The sequence below is a fragment of the Bos mutus genome, chromosome 21, assembly GCF_027580195.1.
Source record: "Bos mutus isolate GX-2022 chromosome 21, NWIPB_WYAK_1.1, whole genome shotgun sequence".
Classification (NCBI taxonomy): Eukaryota; Metazoa; Chordata; class Mammalia; order Artiodactyla; family Bovidae; genus Bos; species Bos mutus.
Window position 1 is genome coordinate 19787922 of NC_091637.1, and position 22883 is coordinate 19810804.

The 22883-nt window shown below is 55.4% G+C and overlaps 2 protein-coding genes across 2 annotated transcripts in view; one reads left to right on the forward strand and one right to left on the reverse strand.

Moving 5' to 3' along the window:
• TICRR (TOPBP1 interacting checkpoint and replication regulator) overlaps window positions 1-967 on the forward strand; it is a 42253-nt gene extending 41286 nt beyond the window's left edge. Inside the window, exon 22 of the mRNA XM_070358255.1 lies at window positions 256-967. Coding sequence (XP_070214356.1) covers window positions 256-368 — 113 coding nt within the window. The 3' untranslated portion in view covers window positions 369-967. The remainder of the gene's footprint in view (window positions 1-255) is intronic.
• KIF7 (kinesin family member 7) lies at window positions 388-21776 on the reverse strand. The gene is given in 21 exon segments (XM_070358256.1): window positions 388-5032; window positions 5244-5390; window positions 5469-5667; window positions 5822-6028; window positions 6893-7108; window positions 8165-8341; window positions 8518-8643; window positions 8985-9182; window positions 10382-10584; window positions 12161-12313; window positions 12509-12624; window positions 13030-13172; window positions 14072-14299; window positions 14945-15061; window positions 15490-15814; window positions 15816-16007; window positions 16263-16656; window positions 17284-17484; window positions 18917-19268; window positions 21083-21463; window positions 21633-21776. Coding segments are annotated over 20 exon segments (4098 nt in total). The 5' UTR covers window positions 21113-21463; window positions 21633-21776; the 3' UTR covers window positions 388-4658.
• Between the last annotated feature and the right edge of the window lie 1107 nt (window positions 21777-22883).

Sequence of the window (22883 nt, forward strand, 5' to 3'; positions counted from 1 at the left end):
GTGCAGAAAACTGAAGCGCCACAGGTTTTCTGCATTTTCAGTTACTAGTTGCCGTTTGCTCAGTGCTTACAGTAAGAGTAGAGGGCCTGATAAACAGTGTGGGTAATGAATGCTTCCACGGGATGAGCGCGCCTACAAGCAGTGCTGGCTTTCTTAAGTCCATCTCCACGCGTAACTCTCTGCAGGTGAAGCCCACTTTCCTCTGTTGTGTTCTCCGTTATGTCCTGCATGCTAAGTCTTTCCACCTTTTTCTAGATGAGGATGTGGATGTATTTTCCCCCACGGCAGAAGACTCTCCTTTCAGCCGAGCATTCTCCAGGAGACGCCCTATCGGCAGATCTTATTCACGGAAGAAGCTACTCAGCTAGTTAGAACCATCTGGGGGACGTATAACTAAACACTACCGACTTTGCCCGGAGCCACTACACTTCCTCACAAAAGTGCTCTGAGAGCAGTTTTCTCTGGAAACACACGGAATTCCAGATGTGTAGAATAAACGCATTCTTAGTCACATGCCCAGAAACCCGGTCCATCTGAGCCAGGGCCCTGCCAGTCCACTTCTCATATGTAACCCTCAGCTTGCTGCACAGAAATAGGAATAACCAGGGCTTAATGAAACTGAGGAAATTTAAAACATGAAGGTGAGGCCAGTCAGGTCCCCACGGGCAGAAGGAAACTGGGGCCTGGTCCCAAGCCTCTTTTACCAGGATCAGCTCTCAGAGTCCCAGTAGAATGCCTTCAAGTTTTCAAATCCCTTCTCTGGAATCCATCCACCCCCAAGCCCAGCCCTAATCCACCACGCCTGCCTGGCCTTAGTGAGGTGGTATGCTGCTGCTAAGTTGCTTCAATCGTGTCCGACCCCGTAGACGGCAGCCCATCAGGCTCCCCCGTCCCTGGGATTCTCTAGGCAAGAATACTGGAGTGGGTTGCCATTTCCTTCTCCAATGCATGAAAGTGAAAAGTCAAAGTGAAGTCACTTAGTCGTGTCTGACTCTTAGTGACCCCATGGACTGCAGCCTACCAGGCTCCTCCATCCATGGGATTTTCCAGGCAAGAGTACTGGAGTGGGGTGCCATTGCCTTCTCCAAGTGAGGTGGTATAGCTGGTAGTATAACTCAGTGGCAGCCTGGGTGTCCAGAATCAGACAAGGAACTGTAAGGCAGGATCCCATTCCAGCCCCACATCAACAATGACCATGGCAAGTTCAGAGCACTCTGTGTCACTTGTGAAATGGGAGAAGGACCCCTACGTTGGTCCCTCCAGTTGCTATAAGGCTAGGACCCTAAGACAGAGGCAGCACTTGGAAGCAGTGTACACAAAACAAGGCTGTGTTACGGGGTAGAATAAAGGTTTGCATTCCCTGTGTAACAATAAAATCATCCTTAGCATTTGGTGCATTTCTGTGTAACATTCCAGCCTGAGGTTAAATATGACCATGGTCCAGCTCTAGTGGTTTCCAGAGCAGCCATATCTCAAGGTCGGCCCTGGGAGCTGGCCAGTCCCCAGCACGGTTCCTGTCCTTCACAGGGAAACTCACCTTACCCTGCAGCCCAGCTGGCTGTCAAGTCTAGGCCAGGGCCTTGGCTAACAGCTGATTCAGAACCATCTCACGGTCTCTGAAAAGTTTTCAAGCCTGTTGTGTTTCCAGATCTGAGTCCTACTATGATCTTATAAATAAAACCCATTGTTTTTTCCCTCCAGAGATTATTTTCATTTATTATAAAATGGTTTTCTGAAACTCAAGCCAAAAGGTGGCAGAGAGAGACAGGACGGTGGAGTAGAAGGACTTGAGCTCATCTCCTCTCACATAGCCAGGACATGGAAGCAACCTAGATGCCCATCAGCAGATGAATGGATAAGAAAGCTGTGGTACATATACACAATGGAGTATTACTCAGCCATTAAAAAGAATACATTTGAATCAGTTCTAATGAGATGGATGAAACTGGAACCTATTATACAGAGTGAAGTAAGCCAGAAAGAAAAACACCAATACAGTATACTAACGCATATATATGGAATTTAGAAAGATGGTAACAATAACCTGGTGTACGAGACAGCAAAAGAGACACTGATGTATAGATCAGTCTTATGGACTCTGTGGGAGAGGGAGAGGGTGGGGAGATTTGGGAGAATGGCATTGAAACATGTATAATATCATGTATGAAACAAGTCGCCAGTCCAGGTTCGATGCACGATACTGGATGCTTGGGGCTGGTGCACTGGGACGACCCAGAGGGAGGGTATGGGGAGGGAGGAGGGAGGAGGGATCAGGATGGGGAACACAGGTATACCTGTGGCGGATTCATTTCGATATTTGGCAAAACTAATACAATATTGTAAAGTTTAAAAAAAAAAAAAAAAATCACAACTGCTGAACAGCCATCAACAAAGATGCTCTACACCCAAAGACCAAGAAGAACCACAAGACAGGAGGAGGGCCGCTTTCACGATGTAATCAAATGCCACACCTGCTCAGGTTCTCCCACAGGACTGAGTTCTGAGCCCACGTTAGGCTCCCAGCCTGGGGGTCTGGCATCAGGGGGAGGAGCCCGAGAGCATTTGGCTTGAGTGCAGGAGCTCCACAGGACTGGGGGAGACAGACTCCACTCTTGAGGGCACACACAAGGTTTCATGAGCACTGGTGCCCGGGGCAGAGCAGTGACTCCATTAGAGCCAGAACCAGACCTACGTGCAGGTCTTGGAGGGTCTCCTGGGGAGGCAGGAATTGGCTGTGGCTCACCATGGGGACAAGGACACAGGTGGCAGACACCTCAGAAAATACTCATTGGTGTGAGTTCTGGAGAGGTCACTGCTTTTGCACCAAGACCTGGCCCCACCCGACAGCCTGCCGGCTCCAGTGCTGGCACGCCTCAGGCCAAACCAACAGGGTAGAAACAGTGCCTCCCATCAGCACACAGGCTGCCAAAATAGGAGCCAGAAGCTGCCTACAAACACCCCTCGACAGTCCTGAGCCAGAGGGACAACCCCTCTCCACCCACCAGTGGGCAGGCACCAGTCCCTCCCATGGGAAGCCTGCACAAGCCTCTTACACCAGCCTCATCCACCAGGGGGCAGATACCAAATGCAATCCTGCAGCCTGAATGGAGACCACAAACACACAAAATTAGACAAGAGGATATGGCACAGAAATAGTTCCAGATGAAGGAACAAGAAGATAAAACCGCAGAAGAACAACCAAGTGAGGTGGAGATAGGCAGAACAGTCAAGGTGATTGCCTACGTTTTATAAAACTCTTAGAGGAAAGCACAGGCAGCACATTCTTCGACATAGATCACAGCAGTATCTTTTTAGATGCACCGCCCAGGATGATAAAAATAAATGGTACCTAACCTAATTAAGCTTAAAAACTTTTGCACAGCAAAGGAGACCATAAACAAAGACAACCCACAGAATGGGAGAAAATATTTGTAAATGAAGCAACTGACAAGGGCTTAATTTTCAAAATACACAAATAGCTCATGTAGCTCCGCATTAAAAAAAAAGACAACCCAATCAAAAAATGGGCAGAAAAACTAAATAGACATTTCTCCAAAGAAGACATACAGGTGGCCAGAAAACACGAAAAGATGTTCAACATCGCTAAGTATTACAGAAATGCAAATCAAAATTATAAGGCATCGCCCCACACCAGTCAGAATGGCCATCATCAGAAAGTCTGCAAACAGTGAATGTTGGCGAGGGTGTGGAGAAAAGGGAAGCCTCTTGCACTGTCAGTGGGAATGTAAGCTGGTACAACCATTATGGAGAACAGTATGGAGGTCCCTTAAACTAAAAATAGAACTACCATATGATCCAGCAGTCCTACCCCTAGGCATATATCTGGAGAAAACTATAATTTGAAAAGATAAATACATGCATTCCAGTGTTCACTGCAGCACTATTTACACTAGCTAAGACATGGAAGCCATCTAAATTTCCATCAGCAGAGAAACGTACAAGACATGGTACATATACACACTGGAATATTACTCAGCTATAAAAAATGAATGCCATTTGCAGCAACACAGACCTAGAGATTATCATACTAAGTGAAGTAAATCAGACAGACAAATATATGCTATCACTTATATGTGGACTCTAAAAAAAATACAGATGAACTTATTTACAGAACAGAAACAAACTCATAGACTCTGAAAACAAACTTATGGTTACCAAAGGGGGAAGGGAACAGAAGGGATAAATTAGGAGTTTGGGATTAACATGTACACACTACTATATATAAAATAGATAACCAACAAGGACCTACTGTATAGCTCAAAGAACTCTACTCAAAAATCTGTAGTAAGCTGTCTGAGAAAAGAATCAGAAAAAGAGTGGACATATCCATGTGCATAAACATTCTGCTTCACATCTGAAACTAACAATGCTATAAATCAACTATAAAATTTTAAAAATTATATTAAAAAAAAAGCCAAAACATGGCAACTGGGTACCACATCCTAAAGGCAGTGACTGGTAGAAATCTGCACCTTTTTTAAACAAGTGATTCAAGTCCAGTTCTGGTCCATAGCCCGAATTTGTTGACTCTAACAAGAAAGATCAGGACCTGATTTAGAGCTTGAGGTAAGGACTCCTTCACAGAAGGGAGCGTCAACACCACACCTTTGGGCAGGCCCCAAATCTCCCAGGTGTGCCTACAGGGGGTTTTTCCTGACGTCGATCATCCCTGGGCTGACCCTCCGCAGTTCCCGCCGGGGCTTGGCCAAGGGCCCGAGGTTCCAGGCCAGACCCGCCTCACCCACAGGCAGCACCCGCCCCACTGGGAGCTCAGCGGCATCCCGCTGCCGCAGCTCCTCAGGAGAGCCCTGCTCCTCACTGCACAGGCTCGAGCGTTTCCATGTCAACGGTAACGGGGCGTGGACCAAGTCCCGCATCTCCTCCCGTGGGCGGGGGGCACCCTCCGTGCCGGTGGGCTGCCAGAGAGGCTCAGGCGCTGGGTAGAGCTCATCCTCGCTTCCAGGGGCTTGTCTGTTCTCCAGGCACGGGGTCCTCTTCTCCCCACCCATCACTGGCAATAACAACATCCTTGTCAGAAATGGAGGTAGCCAGCTACCCCTTCCTGAAGCCCTAGCCTTCTTCCAACACCCCCATGCAATCAACAACATATGGGATGACCCAAGAGCTGAAGGCAGAGTGGTTTCTAAACTCTGCCCAGAACAAAGAAGACCTGACGTCAGGGCTGAGCCCCGGCCGGCCTGGTGACAGCACGCAGCAATTACCCCTGCTCTGGCTGGCAGCACTCAGGCTACTGAGCTTCTGCTTCAGCTCCTGGTTCAGCCGCACGTGGCGGCCCAGCTCCTTCTCCAGAGCTTGGATTCTGGTCTCGTACTGCCTCCTGCTGTCTGCCAGCCCTTCGCCAAGATGGTCTGGAGAAAAAAAGGCAGGAGGAGGTGGTGAGGGGCTACAGGGCAGGCGGCAGCCCCCGTGGTGGGCCCGGGCCCCACCTCGGCTCTGCTGCAGCAGCAGCTGCACGTGCTGCTCATGTCCCCTCTGCTGCAGGGTCAGCTGGCGGTCCATCTCCAGGCGCTGCCGCTCCAGGGCCGCCTCCAGCCAGTACACCAGCCTCTGCTGCTCCTCCAGCTGCAACTCGAGCTCCGAGAAGGCCACCTGCTGCTGGTGCTGCTCCTCGCGGAGTGTCACCACCTGTCCCCAACAGCCAGGCTCAGCCCCCAGTGCCGGCTCCCTTCACCCGGGACTGTTCACGCAGGGGCAGCAGGCGTGTGGCCAGCTCACCGCCCGCGCCGTCCACCTCCCCCCACCCCCGTGAAGGCGGGGGTCTGCAAGCTCCAGGACCCACTTTGTCGAAGTACTTGCAGAGAAGGGCTCGGGTCTCCGAGGACGAGAGGTAGCTGAGCTTGGCCATGAGGTTCATCTCGCACTGGGACAGCAAGGAGGCTGAGGCCCGCAGCACTCGCTGGCGGCACGTGATGGCCTCGTTCTTGTACTCGATGGCGGCATCCAGGGCCTCAATGGCCTCATCCAGCTGGAACAGTGTCCGCTCCTCCTGCAGGGACACGGGGATGGGTGGAGGGGGGCACGGGCTACCCACTCCATGGGTCACCTGCCCCCTGAACACCGAGGTCCTGGGCAGAGTCGTAATGGCCACACGCAGCCACAACCCAGCCTTTATGTGCCCGCTTGTCCTCAGAGCCAGAGGCACCCCCGCCCGCTGCAGCAGGAGCAGAGGCACGTCCATCTGAGCCTCGGTTCGGGGGTCAGGGAGGCCAGGGCTCCGCTAGGAGGCTGCTCTCTGAAGCTCACAGCCTCTGGAGTGACCTGTGCTTGGGAGACCCTGCTCTGAAGGGAAGGCGTGGCAGGGCTGCAGAGGCACCCAGGGTCTGCTGGGGTCCATTTCCCCTTCTTTTAAATTTTAACTTTTTGGCTGCACCATGCAACATGTGGGATCTTAGTTCCCCAACCAGGGATCAAATCTATGCCCCCTGCAGTGGAAGCACAGTCTTAACCACTAGACTGCCAGGTAGGTCCCCGGGGGTCCGTTTCTCTAACAAAAGCTCTCTCTGCTGGCAGGAGGGCAAACCTATGTGGCTGTGAGGTATGCTGACATGGTCCTGACTCGCGTCCCATGTTGGGAGTTGAGAGGTGTGAGCACGCTATATGCCTGAGGTCAACGTGATACAGGACACAGGACGAGTCCCGACTCCAGCTGGGGCAACCGAGGGCAGCGAGGCCCAGCTGTGTGTCCCAGGCCCAGGGGCTGGACCAGCGGTGGGAGGGCTAGTCCTGCGCCTTCTGTGGGGCTGACACCTGGGAGGGATGTGTGTCCCGAAGCAGGGAGGCCTGCACCCAGCGGAGAGTCGGGGCCAGGGGCAGAGGGGAGCAGACAGCCGGGCCGGCTCGCAGGGCGCACCTCAGGCGACAGCAGGCTGCCCTGCCTCAGCTTGCTGTCGATCTCCAGCCGCTGTTTCAGCAGCGAGTCCTTCTCCTGGCGCAGCGCGTCAATCTCCCCACGGATCTGCTGCTGGCTCTGGGCGCTGCCCTGCCGCAGCTGCCCGCTCTTCTCGGACAGCTCCTTCTCCAGGTGCTCCAGCCGGCTGGATACTCGCACAATGTCCTCGTTGAGGGCCTGGGGGCAGCACCGCCGGTGATGAGGAAAGGGGCAGGCCCCACCCTCCCAGGGGCCACAGGAACAGGCCAGCCCTGCCATGGAGGCTAAGGAGGCGTGCTGTCCAGCAGGAGGCCTGACTCTCAATTCTGTACAAGCTGGGGAGTGGGGGCCTAGGGGACCCGAGCCTCTGAAGAGGGGCCCCCAGAGACGGCCCGGAAGGAGGATACAGAGACACTAAGGACAAGAGGGGCAACATGGGCAAAGGCAGAGAGGATGGTGGTGGCTTGTCACTGAGATGACCTGACTCCAGCTGGTGATGGGAAGGAGGTGGGGTTAGTGGCCAAACCCCAGAGGCCCTTCGGGAACCTAATGTGGAAGGAAGTGAGGGTTCTAATGGCCAAGGGACTTCCAGAAAATCCAGCTGAAACCCTCTAGGACTCCATGACAGCAGAAGATGGTCTGGAACCCTGTGGGCATCTAGCCCAAGCACCGGCTCCTGGGACAGCTCTGGGCTCTGTGTGAAGTGACGTACCCCTTCTCTAATCCTCAGGGCAACGCTGTGGTTCCATCTAAGAGGAGGAAATTTGGCTGCGAAACTCCCTACTCAAGAGGGAGCAACGAAGCCAAGTGGAGCTGGGTGGGTGGGGCCTGGTGCAACTGCCTCCAACCCGAGTGAAGGCTCTTTCTCTCTGGCCAAACCACCTCTACACCTGTGGCTCCTCGTTCTGCCTGCAGAGCAGGTGGCTAATGAGGTACAATGCGCTGGGGGCAGATACCTGGAGAGGCTCTTCTACCCACACATCAGAGCCCGGATCACAGACACTCTGAAGATGCTCAGGGTAGAGCCCACAAGGACAGTGGCGTGGCTGGAACTCACACGGCAGGGGCACCACTGAGAAGAGCCTCATCCGTCCAGAGCTCACCCGGCAGCATTGCCAGCTGGAGACATCTCACTTGGAAGGACCTTATCTGATGGCATCTCACCCGGCCAGGCCTCACCCGGCTGGGCCTCACCTGGTAGGATCTCACCTGGCTGGGCCTCACCCGGCAGGATCTCACCCGGCAGGATCTCACCTGGCTGGACCGAAGCCGCTTGCTCTCCAGCCCCGTCTTCTCCTGCATCAGGGCCTCCTTCTTGGCCAGGATGGCCTCCCGCTTGTGGAGCTCCTCCCCCAGCTCCTCCAGTGCCCGCCGCTGCTGCAGGACCTTCTCCATTTCCTGGTCCAGCCACTTCTTCTGCTCCTCAATCTTCTGAGGGACAGCGGGGGAGGTGGGCAGGAACTCAGCTCTCCCCTCTGGCCACGTAGGTGGTGTGGATGGCCACCCAGCTCAGGGGGGGAGAATGGTGTGCCCACTGGCTGACCCCGCAGGGCACTCTAGCAACTGGCTACGGGTGCCCCAGGGGTGTGGTTCAGCCCAGACCCCACCTGCTGCTGCTCCAGGCTGACCACAGAGCCGTTGCTTCCGCTGCGCCGCTTCCTCTGAAATGCCGCGATCTCTTCTGTCTTGATCTTCAGGATCTTCTGCTGCTGCTCGTGCTTCAGCTCCAGCTCCTGGGCACGAAGTTCAGGGTGAGTCCGGTTGGCAGGGCGCTGTGGGGTACCAGTGTCCTCCCACAGCCCGTAATCCCCAAAGCCCACAGGAGTGCCTTCCCGCTCCCAAGACAACCCTGCCCAGCACCCCCCAGCCTCACAAACACAAGATTGCTGGACCCCTTATCTGGTTCATCTCACTGAATTCTCACCCTAGCCCTGAGTTTCCTGTAACTCTCACTTTCAAGTGAAGAAACAGACTCAGGGAGGCCACGTGACCAGCCTTTTACGGTCGCGTGGCGGTACGCGCTCCCCTCGCCTCCTGGCTGGGACGCAGCCACCCCGCCAGCCAAGCACCCAACCTTGACACGGTGCTGCCGCTTGTTCATCTCCGTCTCCAGGCGGCGCTTCTGCTCTGTCTCCTCGCGAAGCCGCCGCTGCAGCTGCCCCTGCTGCTGCCGCATGAGCTGCACGTTCCTCTCCAGCTCCTGCAGCCGCTTCTCACTCTGCGCCGACAGTGATGCCAGCCGCTCCGTCGCCTGCTTCTTCTCCTTCAGTACCTGGACCAACACAGCTTCCGCTGGGCTGCTCATGGCAGCTGCCAAAAGCCGGGCATGGCGCCTGGCACTCAACAAGGACGGGCAGGACGGAAGGACGATGAAGAGGGACAGACAAAAGGGAAGACAGGCCAATGGACAACAGACTAATAAAAATAGCAAATTATAAAAATGTCAAAATACTGTGACATTTACTGCATACTACACAGCACACCAAGTGCTCTCAGTATATTAAGTGATCCTTAGAACCCTACAAAACGACTTCAGAGGTTTCCTACTTAACAGATTAGGAAACTGAGGTGCAGAGAGGTTAGGAAACTTGACCCAGGACCCACAGCTAGTAAATGGCAGAGCTGGGATTCAAACGCAAGCAGTCAAGGCTCCTGAACCTTCGCTCTTAATCACTCTACTGCAGTGGAGGGACAGGTGCAAAGATGAGTGGATGGAAGGGTGGGTGGACAGACAGATGATGCGATCATATAAAGGTAAAAAACAGGGGACTTCCCTGGTGGTCCATGGCTAAGACTCTGAGCTCCCAAAGCAGGGGGCCTGGGTTTGATCCCTGATCAAGGGAACTAGATCCCACATGCCTACAACTAAAAGGATTCTGTGCGACACCTAAAGATCCCGCATGCTGCAACTAAGACCCAGTGCAGCCAAATAAATTAAAAAAAATTTTTTTAAAGTAAAAAACAGGACGAACAAACAATGCAAGGATCGATAAACAGAAATAGAAGACAAATGAACAGGCACATAAATAGTCACTCAACTGGTAAAAGGATAACTGCATGGATCAGACACCTGGACTGGTGGGTGGATGGACAGAGGGATGATGGGCTGCAGGGATGGATGGACAGACAGCTGCAAGGGCAGACTTACGGAGGGAGGGGAGGGCCACAGGAGGGAGGGCCGCTTCCTTCCCGTACCCTTCCCTCATCCTCGCTGGTCTCCCAAGGTGGTCTTCAGGCACGGCCCACCTCCCCGCCTCTGCCTCTGCTGTGTTCAAAGATCTCCAGCACTGCCAGCTCCTACCTAATACCAGCCTCACTCTGGAAGGCCAGGAGGGCGTTCGCACCAACAGCTGGGGCTGGAGCACCCCCTGGTTCCACAGTGGGCGTGGGCTCTGGGGCTCACACAGGTCTTGATCCCAGGACCCCAGCCTGGGAGGCTGCAGCCACCACGCCTGGGGTTCTGACACTGACCTGCACTTGGTTCTGAGCGGCAGCAACCCTCTTGCGGAACTCCTGGAGCTGCGAGCGCTCACCAGCGTCCTGGGGCTCCCTGCCCTCGAGCTCCCGCAGCTGCCTCTGGCCCTCGCTCAGCTCTGCCCGCACCCGCTCCGCCTCCCGCTCCAGCTCCTGGATGCGCTGGCTGTGCTGACGGTTCAAGGCCTGGGCAGCCTTCCCTGGAAGAACCGGGGTGTACTCAGCACCGGAGACCCCTCCCTGAAGCATCGCAGCTCCTCCCCCGTGGCTTTCCCAGACCTCTGTCAGCCCCCAGCACTTACAAGGATTTCACAATGACTACCCTCCAGTACTGTGACCATTTACTACTTTTCTTTAATTTGACTTATTTTTTATAATAGCCTTTTCCATAGCAGTGACCCAGAGAAAATACGGGTTAACTAGTTTTCCTGTTATCTAACACATGCTAAAATCAATATGTAACTTGAGCCACCATACAACTAAGCCTCTAGAACTAACTTTCATTTGTAGGAGACAGGTCAAAGGGACAAGCTAAATGACGCCACAAGGAAGCTAACAGACAAACCCAGAATATCTGGGATCTGGAACATTCTACGGGATGACTGAAAAGGTGAGCGAAGGGAGATTGCAGAGACCCCCACTCCAGTACTCTTGCCTGGAAAATCCCATGGACGGAGGAGCCTGGTGGGCTACAGTCCATGGGGTCGCGAAGTGTCGGACACGACTGAGTGACTTCACTTTCCCTTTTCACTATCATGCACTGGAGAAGGAAATGGCAACCCACTCCAGTGTTCTTGCCTGGAGAATCCCAGGGATGGGGGAGCCTGGTGGGCTGCCGTCTATGGGGTTGCACAGAGTCAGACACGACTGACATGACTTAGCAATGAGCAAATGTGTGGACAAGCCCAGAGCTGCACACAGACACTGTTGAAGAACTGCTTCTGTTCGGAGCACTGTGAGGGCATCAGTTTAGTTAGATATGCTAATGGCATTTTGGTTAAAATATCCAAAAAGAGGCATACTGAAAGGTGCAGGAATGAAATGACATGAAGTCTTGGATTTGCCTCAGAATATTTCAGCAAAAAAGGACTTCCCTGGTGGTCCAATGGCTAAGACTCCGTGCTCCCAATTCAGGGGCCCAGGTTCAGTCCCTGGTCAGGGAACCAGATCCAGCATGCCACAGCTATTAATGAGTCTGCAAGTTGCAAGCAAAGATCTGGCACAGCCAAGAAGTTAGAAACAAAAAATTTCAGCAAAGAAAAAAGGGAGAGTTGATGCAAATTGGGCCAAGCTTGGAAATGCTAAATCTGAATGATGGGTATGTAGGGACTCTCATGTGTCTGTCTGCAATTGTTCCCAATACATTTTATAATAAAGTCATAGCTATCAAAATTAAAAAGCTTGACCAGTCACCACCTAGAACCATCCCCTGCTCACTTGCCTGTGTCACCAGCAGCAGCCGTACTACTATGACTGGGGGACGCTGTTTGCTCCCCAGGACCGCTTTTGCCCCGTGCAGCGTCTGACACACAGCAGGCAACTGATTAGTAACAGTAAGAAGCTTCCTGAAAACCAGTCTAAGCATTTTACCTGAATTAACTCATTCCAACCACCTAAGAAACAGGTGCAGTTACTCTCTCCATTTCAGAGCACACAGTGGTTATCCTACCTGCTCAAGGTCACCCATCTGGAAGAAGCTGAGTGGGCAAACATCTGGACCCTGCTCCTAACCACCCACCCTCAGGTGGGAGGCCCGGCTCAAAGCTCCTCCCTCACCTGTGCGCACCAGCTCGCCAATGAGCTCCTCCTTCATGCGGATGTTGATGGCCAGCTCACGGATCTTCTGCTGGGCTTGGGCCAGTCGCCACTCAGAGGCCATGGCCGCGGGGGCCTGGCGGGGCTGAGCCAGGGCCTTGCTCCCACCAACCACTGTAACAGGCTGACGGTCAGGGCGGCTGCCGCGACAGATAGTAGGGGAAGCAGGGGTGGGAGGAACGGAGGGAAGGGGAGGACTGCCCTGGCCAGGGGCAGCCAGAGATGGTATGTGGACTCTCCAGGATGGCCAGTCCAGGACCATGAGTGGGTAAAGGGGTTGGGACCCTCTCTGCGCCCCACCCAGCTCACCTCTGGGTCCCGGGATAGCTGCACCCAGCTCCTCCAGGCGAAGCTCTGGGCCCTTCCTGTTGAGTGGACTCTCTGGGCAGGCCCCCATCCTCTGGTTCCACTTGCTGATCCCATTCCTGGAGGGCAGAAGGGGAGTCTGTACCCCTCCCCAGCCCTGCCCCAGCCCAGCCTCCTCCCAGGCCCAAAGGGGAAGAGAGAACCCCAGGCCTTCCATCACCCCAGGGTCACCTTGACCCCAGGATGTCCATCTGGTACAACTCAGAGGCCAGCGGCTGAGCTGAGAGGGTGCAGGGTGCCGAGGGCCACCTTGGAGGCCGAGAACCAGGAGGCCGGGTCCGTCCCTCAGCACACCCACCCCAGTGAGAATGCTTGATTCAGAGCCCACAGCCCCTGCCTGCTTTCCCCAAAGGCTGGCCAGGCCAATGGAGGCAAGGGCACCCTGAGACTACAGTGGGATCCCCCTCTTGCCCAGCTGAGGCCCTGAGCTGGTCCTTGTCAGGTGGGCCATGGGTCCCACTCACCTTCGTGGGTACAGGCTCTGTCGGGGCAGCCCCTCCTTCTCCTCCTCCTCTTCCTCTTCCTCTGATGCATCTGAAGAGCCACTTCCCGGCCTGTCTCCCTCTGTCAGAAACTTGGCTCCAGCCTCCCTGCCATTTTTCATCTGCTGGGGAATGCCCAGGTTTCAGGACAGGCTCCCAGGGCCTTCTCCATCAGCCACTTCCCCCACCCAGTCTTCAGCCCGCTTTGCGTGCTCTTCAAGCCAGACCTTACCTTCAAGATCTAGCTCCAATGATATCTGAGAGGCCTTTCCAATCTCAAATTGGAACATAAACTTCTCCCCTCCTCCCTTGTTCCTTCCTCTATTCCTCCTGTTCTCTTGACCCCCACCACCCCCACCCTGCTCCAGCCCCGACAGCTGAACTAGCACTCCTCAGGGGACAACCTCCCCTTTCCACCGTGTATATAAGTCATCTGCAGCAAGTCTTATCTCACCAACAACGCCCCACCAGAGTAGGGGGTGGAGGGTCCGTAACAGGCTTCTTCCAAACCCACATCCTCCCACCCCTCAGTCCCTCTGCCCTTTAGAGCTCAGATGACCCAGAAGTTTCAGGCAGATACAGGAGCAGCCCTTGTCCAAAAGGCCCCAAGTGACAGAACTAGAAACAAGAGACCAAGTGCAAGGAGATCAGAGCTCATGGAAAACTGAACTTGCAGAGGAAGGCATCCAAAGATGGTGTGTGTGTGGGGAGGTGACTCCAGAGGTGATGAGCTCCCCATCCCTGGAGGTAGGCAAGCATTCCATTCCATACTGGAAGCCAGAACCCTCTCCGTAATCCTCACTCCAAGCAATCTCCAACTACTCCAAGGATGCTCCATGGCACCAGATCCTTCTGAGAGGCCCTACCCAAATTTGGGCCATTCCTCCAGGAACACCAGAAAGGGGCATTTCATAGCTGGTCCCGTGAAAGCACGAGATGAGTGACACATTCCCCAGGATTGCCCCTCCCCTGCCTGAGCCTGCCCAGGTCAACCAGCAGACACCGAGCCTTGCCACCGTCTCACCTCTCCCCGGCTCTCAGGGCCAACTTCATCTCCAGGAATGCAGGCGGGGGGAACCATGCCCAGCACATGGGTGTGGGCACCTCCCAGGGGGGCTGTGTGAGGCCGGGGCACAAAAGACCCTGGAGGCAAGCCCTGCAAGATCCCTGGGGCCCCCCAGCCTGGCCGCACCAGCTCCAGCCGCAGTCGCAGCTCTGCCATCTCCTCCTGCTGCTCACGAAGACGGTCACTCTGCAAGACATGGTCCAGGTGCTGATGGGAGACGTGGATGAGAGAGAGGTAGGGAGCCGGGGTGCTGACAGGCAGAAGTGCAGGAAAATGAAGAACACGTCTGAGACCACCCTGCCCTCTCTGTGTTAAAATGGAGGGCCAAATGCCTCTGACCACCTCTTGGTGTCCCTCTGGAATACACAGTGCATTAGCTCAGGTTTAAACTCTCCCACCCGCCACATCACCGACTCGATGGACGTGAGTTTGAGCAGGCTCCGAGAGTTGGTGATAGACAGGGAGGCCTGGTGTGCTGCAGTCCATGGGGTCGCAAAGAATCGGACAGACTGCCTGCCTGAACCGACCCTGCCCCATCTATCATTCCCTCCATATTCATGCCACTCACTGCCACCAGGGGGCGCCAGGAGCTACGCTGACCTGGTTATCTTTGCACAAAAGGAAAAGCAGGGCTCAGGAGTCTCATGGGGCTGCCCCTTCAGTCCCAATTCCAACCCGCCTTCGCACACCCACTTGCGCCAATCCGTTCCTTTCCTCCGCACTTCTGCTCACACCTCTACCCATCCTGCCAGAACCCACTCCGACACAGCTGCTTCGCCTCCCGTCATTAGTCTCCCCTCCCCACCACCACTGTGGCAGGGGGCGCCCCACCTGAAGTTTGTACTGCTCCATGGCGTCCTCCAGCGCAGCCAGAAAGTCTCGGTTCTCCTCTTCCAGCCGGGCCACCTGGCTCTGCAGGGCCAGCAGCTGCAGCGGCCCCTCATCTTCCTAGGGGGGCAAGGAGAGCAGCTTCAGGGGAACAGTAAGGACGAGCCTGCTTGTCCCTGAGTCACCCCGCCGGCCCTGCTTGCTACTCTGCTCCAAAGCCTGCCTGCAATGGGGAAGGGGTCCAGACCCCACATGGCCTGCAGTCCCCTCCACAAGCCATTGGGCTATCTCTTGTCATTAATCATATTTTCATTACCAGTAATATCACCACCACAATTATTAAGAACTAACTTTCACCAGCACTTATGACACCCTCAGTCCTTACATCCCGAGGAGGTAGATACTCCTGTTATCTTTATTTAACAGATGGAAACCCTGAGGATACATCAAGGTCATCAGCAGAAATGCCTCTGAATCCCTGTATGGAAAACCTTCTTCCTCACCTCCCCCACCCCGCCCACCCCAGGCCACCCCCGGCCCCTGGTCACCTTTCGCCCGCCGGGTCCCTGGGTGGCCTGCTCCTCGGCAGAGGCGCTCTCGATGCCGCTGTCGGGCCCGGAGGCGGAGCTCAGGGCGCTGCGCTCGCCCTCGACGGCGCACAGCCAGTCGCGCACCTTGCGGGCGGTGGCGCCGGGCAGCCCTGGCTCGGCCTGCAGCTCGCGTAGGAGGCTGTAGGCGGCGTCGGTGCGGGCTCGGTAACGCGCGCACTCGGCGCCCAGGCGGGCAGTGGCCGCGGCGGAGGCGGCGGCAGGGCCCGGGGCGCGACGGCCCCGGTGGATGATGCGTGTTTCCGACCGATGCCTAGGCGGCCCCGGCGCTGGCCACGGCCTCCTCCGGCCCCCGCTCAGCCTCGGGCCGCCAGTTGACAGTGGCGCGGTTTCGAATATTCTGGGCGCGGCTGGCGTAGTTGAGGGTGTTGAGGGTCTCGTCAAAGTCGGAGGAGGAAGGGCTGATGCAGGCGATCATCATCGTCTTGGCGTTCCCGCCCAGGGAGTCTTTGAGGATCCTGAGGGAGCCAGGGAGATGCGTCAAGGGCCCCAAAGTGCCAGAGCCAGAGGTTCAGACCCCAAAGAGGGTTTGAATCTCTGTGTGACTCCCTGTGGGCCCAAGACTTCAACCACGTGTAGATTGTGCCCCAGAAATCAGAGGGGGACCCATCTCTTATCTCCTCACCCCAGCCAGAGAGGCCAGACAGGAGCCAGGACAGACTAAGGGGCTCACGGGGCCTCTTTCCCCTGGGCCAGCAGCAGCGGCAGCTCACCGGGTGATCTTGGAGTCCCGGTAAGGGATGTGGCTGCCCCGGCGCTGGGGATCACCCAGAGCACTGATGACGTTGCCTAGCGCCAAGAGGCTGCTGTTGATCTGGATGCTCTCCTTGAGTCGCTCGCCTGTGCTGCCTGTCTTGAGCACCCTCTCCGAGCCCGCCAAGTCCACAAAGTGGAACTTGGAGACAAGCAGCTGGCCGGCCGCAGGTCGGGGCAGGCGGCTGGGGGCGCGACCCCGCTGCTCCAGGGTCACGGTGAAGATGGTGTGGGAGCGGCTGGAGAGGCGGTTGAGGTGTGTGGCTCCCGTGTGCCGCGCTGCATTGCCCATCTCCAGGAGGCTCAGCACCTCGTCCAGGCCCTCCACGTCCACTTCCTTCACCCCACACAGCACTGTGGGCACAAAAGGCTGTGAGTCCAAGGCAGGGCAGCCTGAGGCTGATCAGCCAGGAGGGCAGGCTGAGCAGGACTGGTCCTCTAAGCTCTTCCTGATTCAGGGGCCCCTTCGGCATGCCCAGGGGGTCCTGCCCATCCTGCTTGGGGATTTAAGGGGCTCCAGCTTCCCTGGTAGCTCAGCTGGTAAAGAATCTGCCTTCAGTGCAGGAGACCAGGGTTCAATCCCTGGGTTGGGAAGATCCCCTGGAGGAAGACACAGCAAACCCACCCCAGTATTCTTGCCTGGAGAATCCCATGGACAGAGGAGCCTGGCGGGCTACAGTCCATGGGGTTGCAAAGTGTTGGACATGACTTAGCAACTAACACTTTCACTTTTTTCAGCTTCTCCCGTGCCCACCTCAGTGACTCTCACTCTGGGTACACCAGTGTGTACTGAACTCACTCTGGGTACACCAGTGTGTACTGAACTCAGCAGAGACAGGGAAATGAAAGCAAAACTTCCCAGAGCTTGAGTTTCCTAGTTAGGAGTTACCCCTCCTCCAGACAGGGTATCCACCCTAAGCAGGTGAAGCCTCCCCAAGCCAGGTTCCCCACTCCCAACCAGAGGACCCAGGAGTCTCTTACCAACATTCCCACGATCGTCCTCCCGGAGCTGGATGTCCCGGCTGGCGGTGCCCACCTCCAGCAGGTCTCGGAACTCCTCCTTGTACACTTCCAGGTAGGACACGTGCACCAGACAGTCCAACAGGTCATTCTCATCAATCAGCTTGAAGGCCTCGGCCATGGCCCGTGGGATGATGCCCTGCTCGTCCTCGTGAAGGGAGGCTGGGGAGACACCGCAGGGCCACCTGCCATGGTGCTTTCAGCTGGGCATAGCGCCCACGAGGCCCAGAGGCTCCTGCCAGAAGCTGGCGGATGGGGCTCCAGTGTGGAGAAGGTAGAGGCAGAAGCCTTACAAGCTGGGCAGCCAGGCCAGGCTCCAGGGTGCTCAGGCAGAATTTCAGAGTTGGAAGCAACCTCTCAAGGTTCAACCAACCACTTTCATGGTGTAAGCATCTCCACTACATCCCTGCCAGACAGTCAGATAACCTTTGTTTGATGACTCCTGGGGACTCATTATCATAGTCTATGCTCAGTTATCTAAAGAAGCCCCTAAATTTATGCCAAGGAAGTAATAAAAGGATGTTCAGAACATACTCTTCCTCTTAACTTAAAAAACAACAAAACACCCTCAGTGTCCATTGCAACATCCAAGAAGGGGTCTGATTAAATAAATTACCTTATATTCACAATGGCACGCTAAGCAGCCATTAAAGTTTTTGCTTGAATAATAATTAGTGATATAGAGAAATGTTCATGATATTAATATACTGTTAAGAAAATAAAACAGGATACAAAAGAATGGTACATTGGTACCATATTTTTTTAAGTATAAAAATTTTCACCAGGAAAAACTGAATGCTAACAGGGTGAGTGAAAGGCAATTATCAGAAAGTGTGGAAGTGTTAGTCCCTCAGTTGTGTCGCTCTTTGTGACCCTGCAGACTGCAGCCCACCAGGCTCCACTGTCCATGGAATTCTCCAGGCAAGAATACTGGAGTGGGTAGCTATCCCCTTCTCCAGGGGATCTTCTCAACCCAGGGATCAAACCTGGGTCTCCTGCATTACAGGCAGATTCTTTACCATCTAAGCTACCAGGGAAAGGCAGTTATCAAATAAGTTTTCTTTTGTGGATGTGCTTTTCTGTATTTCCCTAATTTTCTACAACAAACATGTACACTTTTCAAATCATGGTCCTTAGAAGTGGGCAATGCCTTCAATTGGCCCAAAGCATCTCTTGCAAAACTCTGTTCCAGAGCCTCATGGAACCAGCCCGCTTCCCTGCTATGCAGCCCCTGGAGCATGTCTCTTCCAGGACAGTCTCCCTTCCAGCCATCCTGACCCTTGACAACGATCCTGACAACCTCTAGAGACAAGACAACTTCCCATGCCCTTCCTCCCAGTGAGGTCTCCAGAACCAGACAGTATGATCCCATCTCTATGGACTTGAGAGGGCCACTCACCTCGGAGGACTCTTCTTCCTGCCCGACCCAGCCCAGTGACACAGCTGATCCTACCCTGGCCTGCAGATGGAGTTAGGAAACCCGCCCACCCCCCTCCAGCCTCCTCATCTTCAACAGGAAATGGCAGAGGCAGAAATTCAGGAGATGTCTGAGGCCCCTCAATGAAGGCAGGGGGTCTCAAGCCAGGTCACTCACCCACACTGGCCTCCCCCATGGTGTACGTCTTCCCGGAGCCCGTCTGACCGTAGGCAAAGACGGTGACATTGAAGCCTTCAAAGAAAGCCTCGAGAAGGGGCTGTACACAAGCCTGGTACACAGCCTCCTGCCCGGCCTCCTCATCCAGCACCACGTGGAAGCCAAAGTGGCGGTCTCGGCCCAGGGTGACCCGGCTGCGCCCCGGCTCCACCGTCAGGCAGCTCTGGTGCCCGTGCAGCAGCTCCTTGCGCAGGAGTGGGCGCACTCGAAGGGCCACCCTCACGGGGGCCTCCTCGGCCCCTGGCAACCTCTGGGCCTCCAGCCCCATGTTGAGAGACTGCTGCTCCCGGCCCTGTGGAGAGAGGAAGAGGCCCCGGCCATCAGCACCTGGACTCACCTTGCAGGTGACCTGGAGCCAGTTCCTGCAGCTCCTGACCTTGGAGGGATTAAAAGGGAAGTGGTCAAAATTCAAAACATCCTCTGTGCCCCAACCTGATGCCCAGATGCTGCAAGAGCCACAACAGAATCCTACACGGTAGCATTTCACGGCTCCCATCACTGACAAAATGAGGCCCTAACTCCTCCACTCGACACCCAAAGGCATCTGTGTTCTTGCTGGGACCCCATCTCCTGGAAGACACACACACAAGCAGCACTGTACAAGGATCTCTTTTCCCAACACCCACCCATACTCTCTGCCTTCGTAAAACTCAGCATTCAGAAAACTAAGATCATGGCATCCGGTCCCATCACCTCATGGCAAATAGATGGGGAAACAGTGGAAACAGTGAGAGAAGTTATTTTCTTGGGATCCAAAATCACTGCAGATGGTGACTGTAGCCATGAAATTAAAAGACACTTGCTCCTTGGAAGAAAAGCTATGACCAACCTAGACAGCGTATTAAAAAGCAGAGATATTACTTTGCCAACAAAGCTCTGCCTAGTCAAAGCTATGGTTTTTCCAGTGGTCATGTATGGATGTAAGAGTTGGACTATAAAAAAAACTGAGTGCCAAAGAATTGATGCTTTTGAACTGTAGTGTTGGAGAAGACTTGAGAGTCCCTTGGACTGCAGGGAGACCCAACCAGTCAATCCTAAAGGAAATCAGTCCTGAATATTCATTGGAAGCACTGATGCTGAAGCTGAAACTCCAATACTTTGGCCATCTGATGCAAAGAACTGACTCATTTGAAAAGACCCTGATGCTGGGAAAGATTGAAGGCAGGAGGAGAAGGGGACGACAGAGGATGAGATGGTTGGATGGCATCACTGACTCAATGGATGTGAGTTTGAGTAAGTTTTGGGAGTTAGTGAAGGACAGGGAAGGCTGGTGTGCTGCAGTCCATGGGGTTGCAAAGAGTCAGACACGAGTGAGTGACTGAACTGACTGCCTTTGTCACCTCACATTCCCCGCTCCCCCATCTTAAAGAGAGTCAGCACATCCTTTGAGGCCAAGCCCCCACCACCAGATACTGCCAATTCCATCTCCTAAATATCAAGTATATCCGCTTCTCTCCATCCTATTACCCAAGCCCGGATCCCGCCCACTGGGCAGAGTATTTACCAACCTCTTCACTGGCTTCAGCCTCCCTGCACCTTCCTATGTGACAACCAGGGGCATCTTTCAAAAATGCAAATGTGACCACACCACTCTCCTGCTTAAACTGCCCCCAAAAGAGGCAAAAGGTGCTCCCTAATGCTCTAGATTCAAAACCTTAACAGGAAAAACTTTTAATGGACCCTGCCTACCTTGATGACTTACCCCCTAAGACCCCACATTTCCTCACCTTTCTCTGCCTGCAGCACACTCAGCTGTTACTAGGGCCACCTCCAGGGAGCGCCCTCCCCTCCAAAGAGGGGCGTCTGCTCTGTGGCACCCACCACTCATCCACCCACACCCACCGCTTTAGTTCTCCCATCAGCCACTGACCACTCCCTTGCCTTGCAAAAGCCGGATTATCCACTGGTCTCCCCTCACCTCCCAAACTGGGGGCTGGGAGGCAGAGGCCCGCCTGTCTCCTTCACGGTGTATCTCCAGCACCCAGCACAAGGTCCGACGCTGAGTAGCTGATGAGTAGTTTACATCCAGGGAACTTTCCCCATCCCCACTCCTCGCCCCCACCCCGAGGGTCACAGCTCTTTATTTTTCACTACTTCTCTCAGCACCTGTAATCGTTCGCTCGGTCGTTCAATCATCAGTCCCAGCTGGGTGTCCGGCCCTGGGGCCGCAGCGGTAACTGCCACGCAATACTACAGGCGCCTTCGAGCATCCCTCAGTCACAGCTTTTCCAGCCCCGCGGTCCCGGCTTCTCCGCGCCCGGACTCGGGGCCCAGTGCTCTGCGCACCGAAGGCGCCCGGCCCACATCGGGGGTTCCGGAGTCGGAGGCGCCGGGCACAGGACAGGAGCTCCGGGAAAGTGGGAAAAGTGATTACAAAGGCGAACCCGACTCTCGCAGCGTGGGTGCTCGCTCCTCCTGGCCAGGCCCGGAATGCCGGCCTCAGGCCCCGACTTAAGGAAGGGGAGTCTCCGGTCCACTCGGAGGGGCCTGGAGGACGTTAGCAAAGATGGGGAGGGAGGGAGTGGTCCTCGTGCTCGGTCAAGGGTCCCCAGGGTGCCGACGCCCAGTGCCACCCAACCCAGGCCTGCACAGGGAAGGGACGAGCGCACGCCCCCTCCCTCCCACCCACCTCCACCCCTCCCCGGCCCACACCCACCTGCTAGGGTGCGCGCGTCGTCCCCCTGCGGGGCACTGAGGCTCTGAGCCCCAGCGCGGCGCGGTCGGATGCCGTCACTGGGACCCCCGCCCACCAAAACATCCCGCCCCTCATCCGCAACTCCTCCCGCCTGGGAGCTCCGGGGCGGAGGCGCGGGCTGCGCGGCGCCGGGGAGTCTGTCCGCAGACTGGGCGGAGCGGGGGGCGGAGGGGCGGGGAATTGGGCGTGGCCTGGGCTGAACGGCTGGACCACCGGCCCCGCGACCCCCAGCACCGCCCCGAATCGCGAGCGCTGCGCGCTGATAGTATCTACTCGCTGAAAGCTGGGGACACAGCAACCAACAAGGCCGCCCGAATTTTCCGAGCTGGAAAAACCCACCAGCTGGTGGAGCGGAGCATCCAGGTTTATGATGCAAGTTGTAACAAGTGGTAAATGAATACTAACTAGGAGACAGTTTCGTTCCACGAGCATTTGCTAACCCTGAGACTCCGGTTAACAGTAGCCTAAAAATCAATTCCTGCAGAAGGAAATGGCAACCCACTCCAGTATTCTTGCCTAGGAAATCCCGTGGACAGAGGAGCCTGGCGGGTTACAGATAATGGGGTCGCAAAGAATCGGACACGACTAAGCGACTAACACTAACTAAAAATCAACTACTGTAGTTCGATTGTTCATTCAGGTGCAGAGACATTCCCCCTTCCTTTCTATCGCAGCCCTCCCCACGCCCCGTCAAAGCTCAGCAAAGCTCTCCCTTCCTAGAGCCCAGGAAGCCTCCAGCCTTGTTTTCGTCTGATTTCGCTACCTCTTCTAAAGCCGAGAAGGACTTATCCCCTCTGAGATATTCGGGAGTGGGATGGTGTGGCAGAGGCCCTGGCTGCTCCTTGGGCACTCACACCAGGAAGTCATCGCTGGGCCCCTTCTCTGCCCCAGAGCTAGGGTGACCTAGGGTGGATGGATGAAAGCACTGGGGAGCTCCTGTTCAGGCCTTCTAGCAAGCTGGGCAGAGAGCAGGACGGCCTGAGAAATCCTGGCCCCACAGTTCTGGCTCATAAGTGCCCAGTTTGGAATGGGCATGGGATCCACTGGTGGACCACACTGCCACCCAGCCTTGGGTTCCTGGCTGGACAACTGGCCCTAGAAGAGGCTAGTGGGAGGTGGGGTTGCCACAGAGTTCTTAGCCAGCCTCTGCAGTTGGGGAGGCAATTCTGTGGGTGAAAAGTCAGTGGAATTCCTGCAGAGGGGGCTCATCCT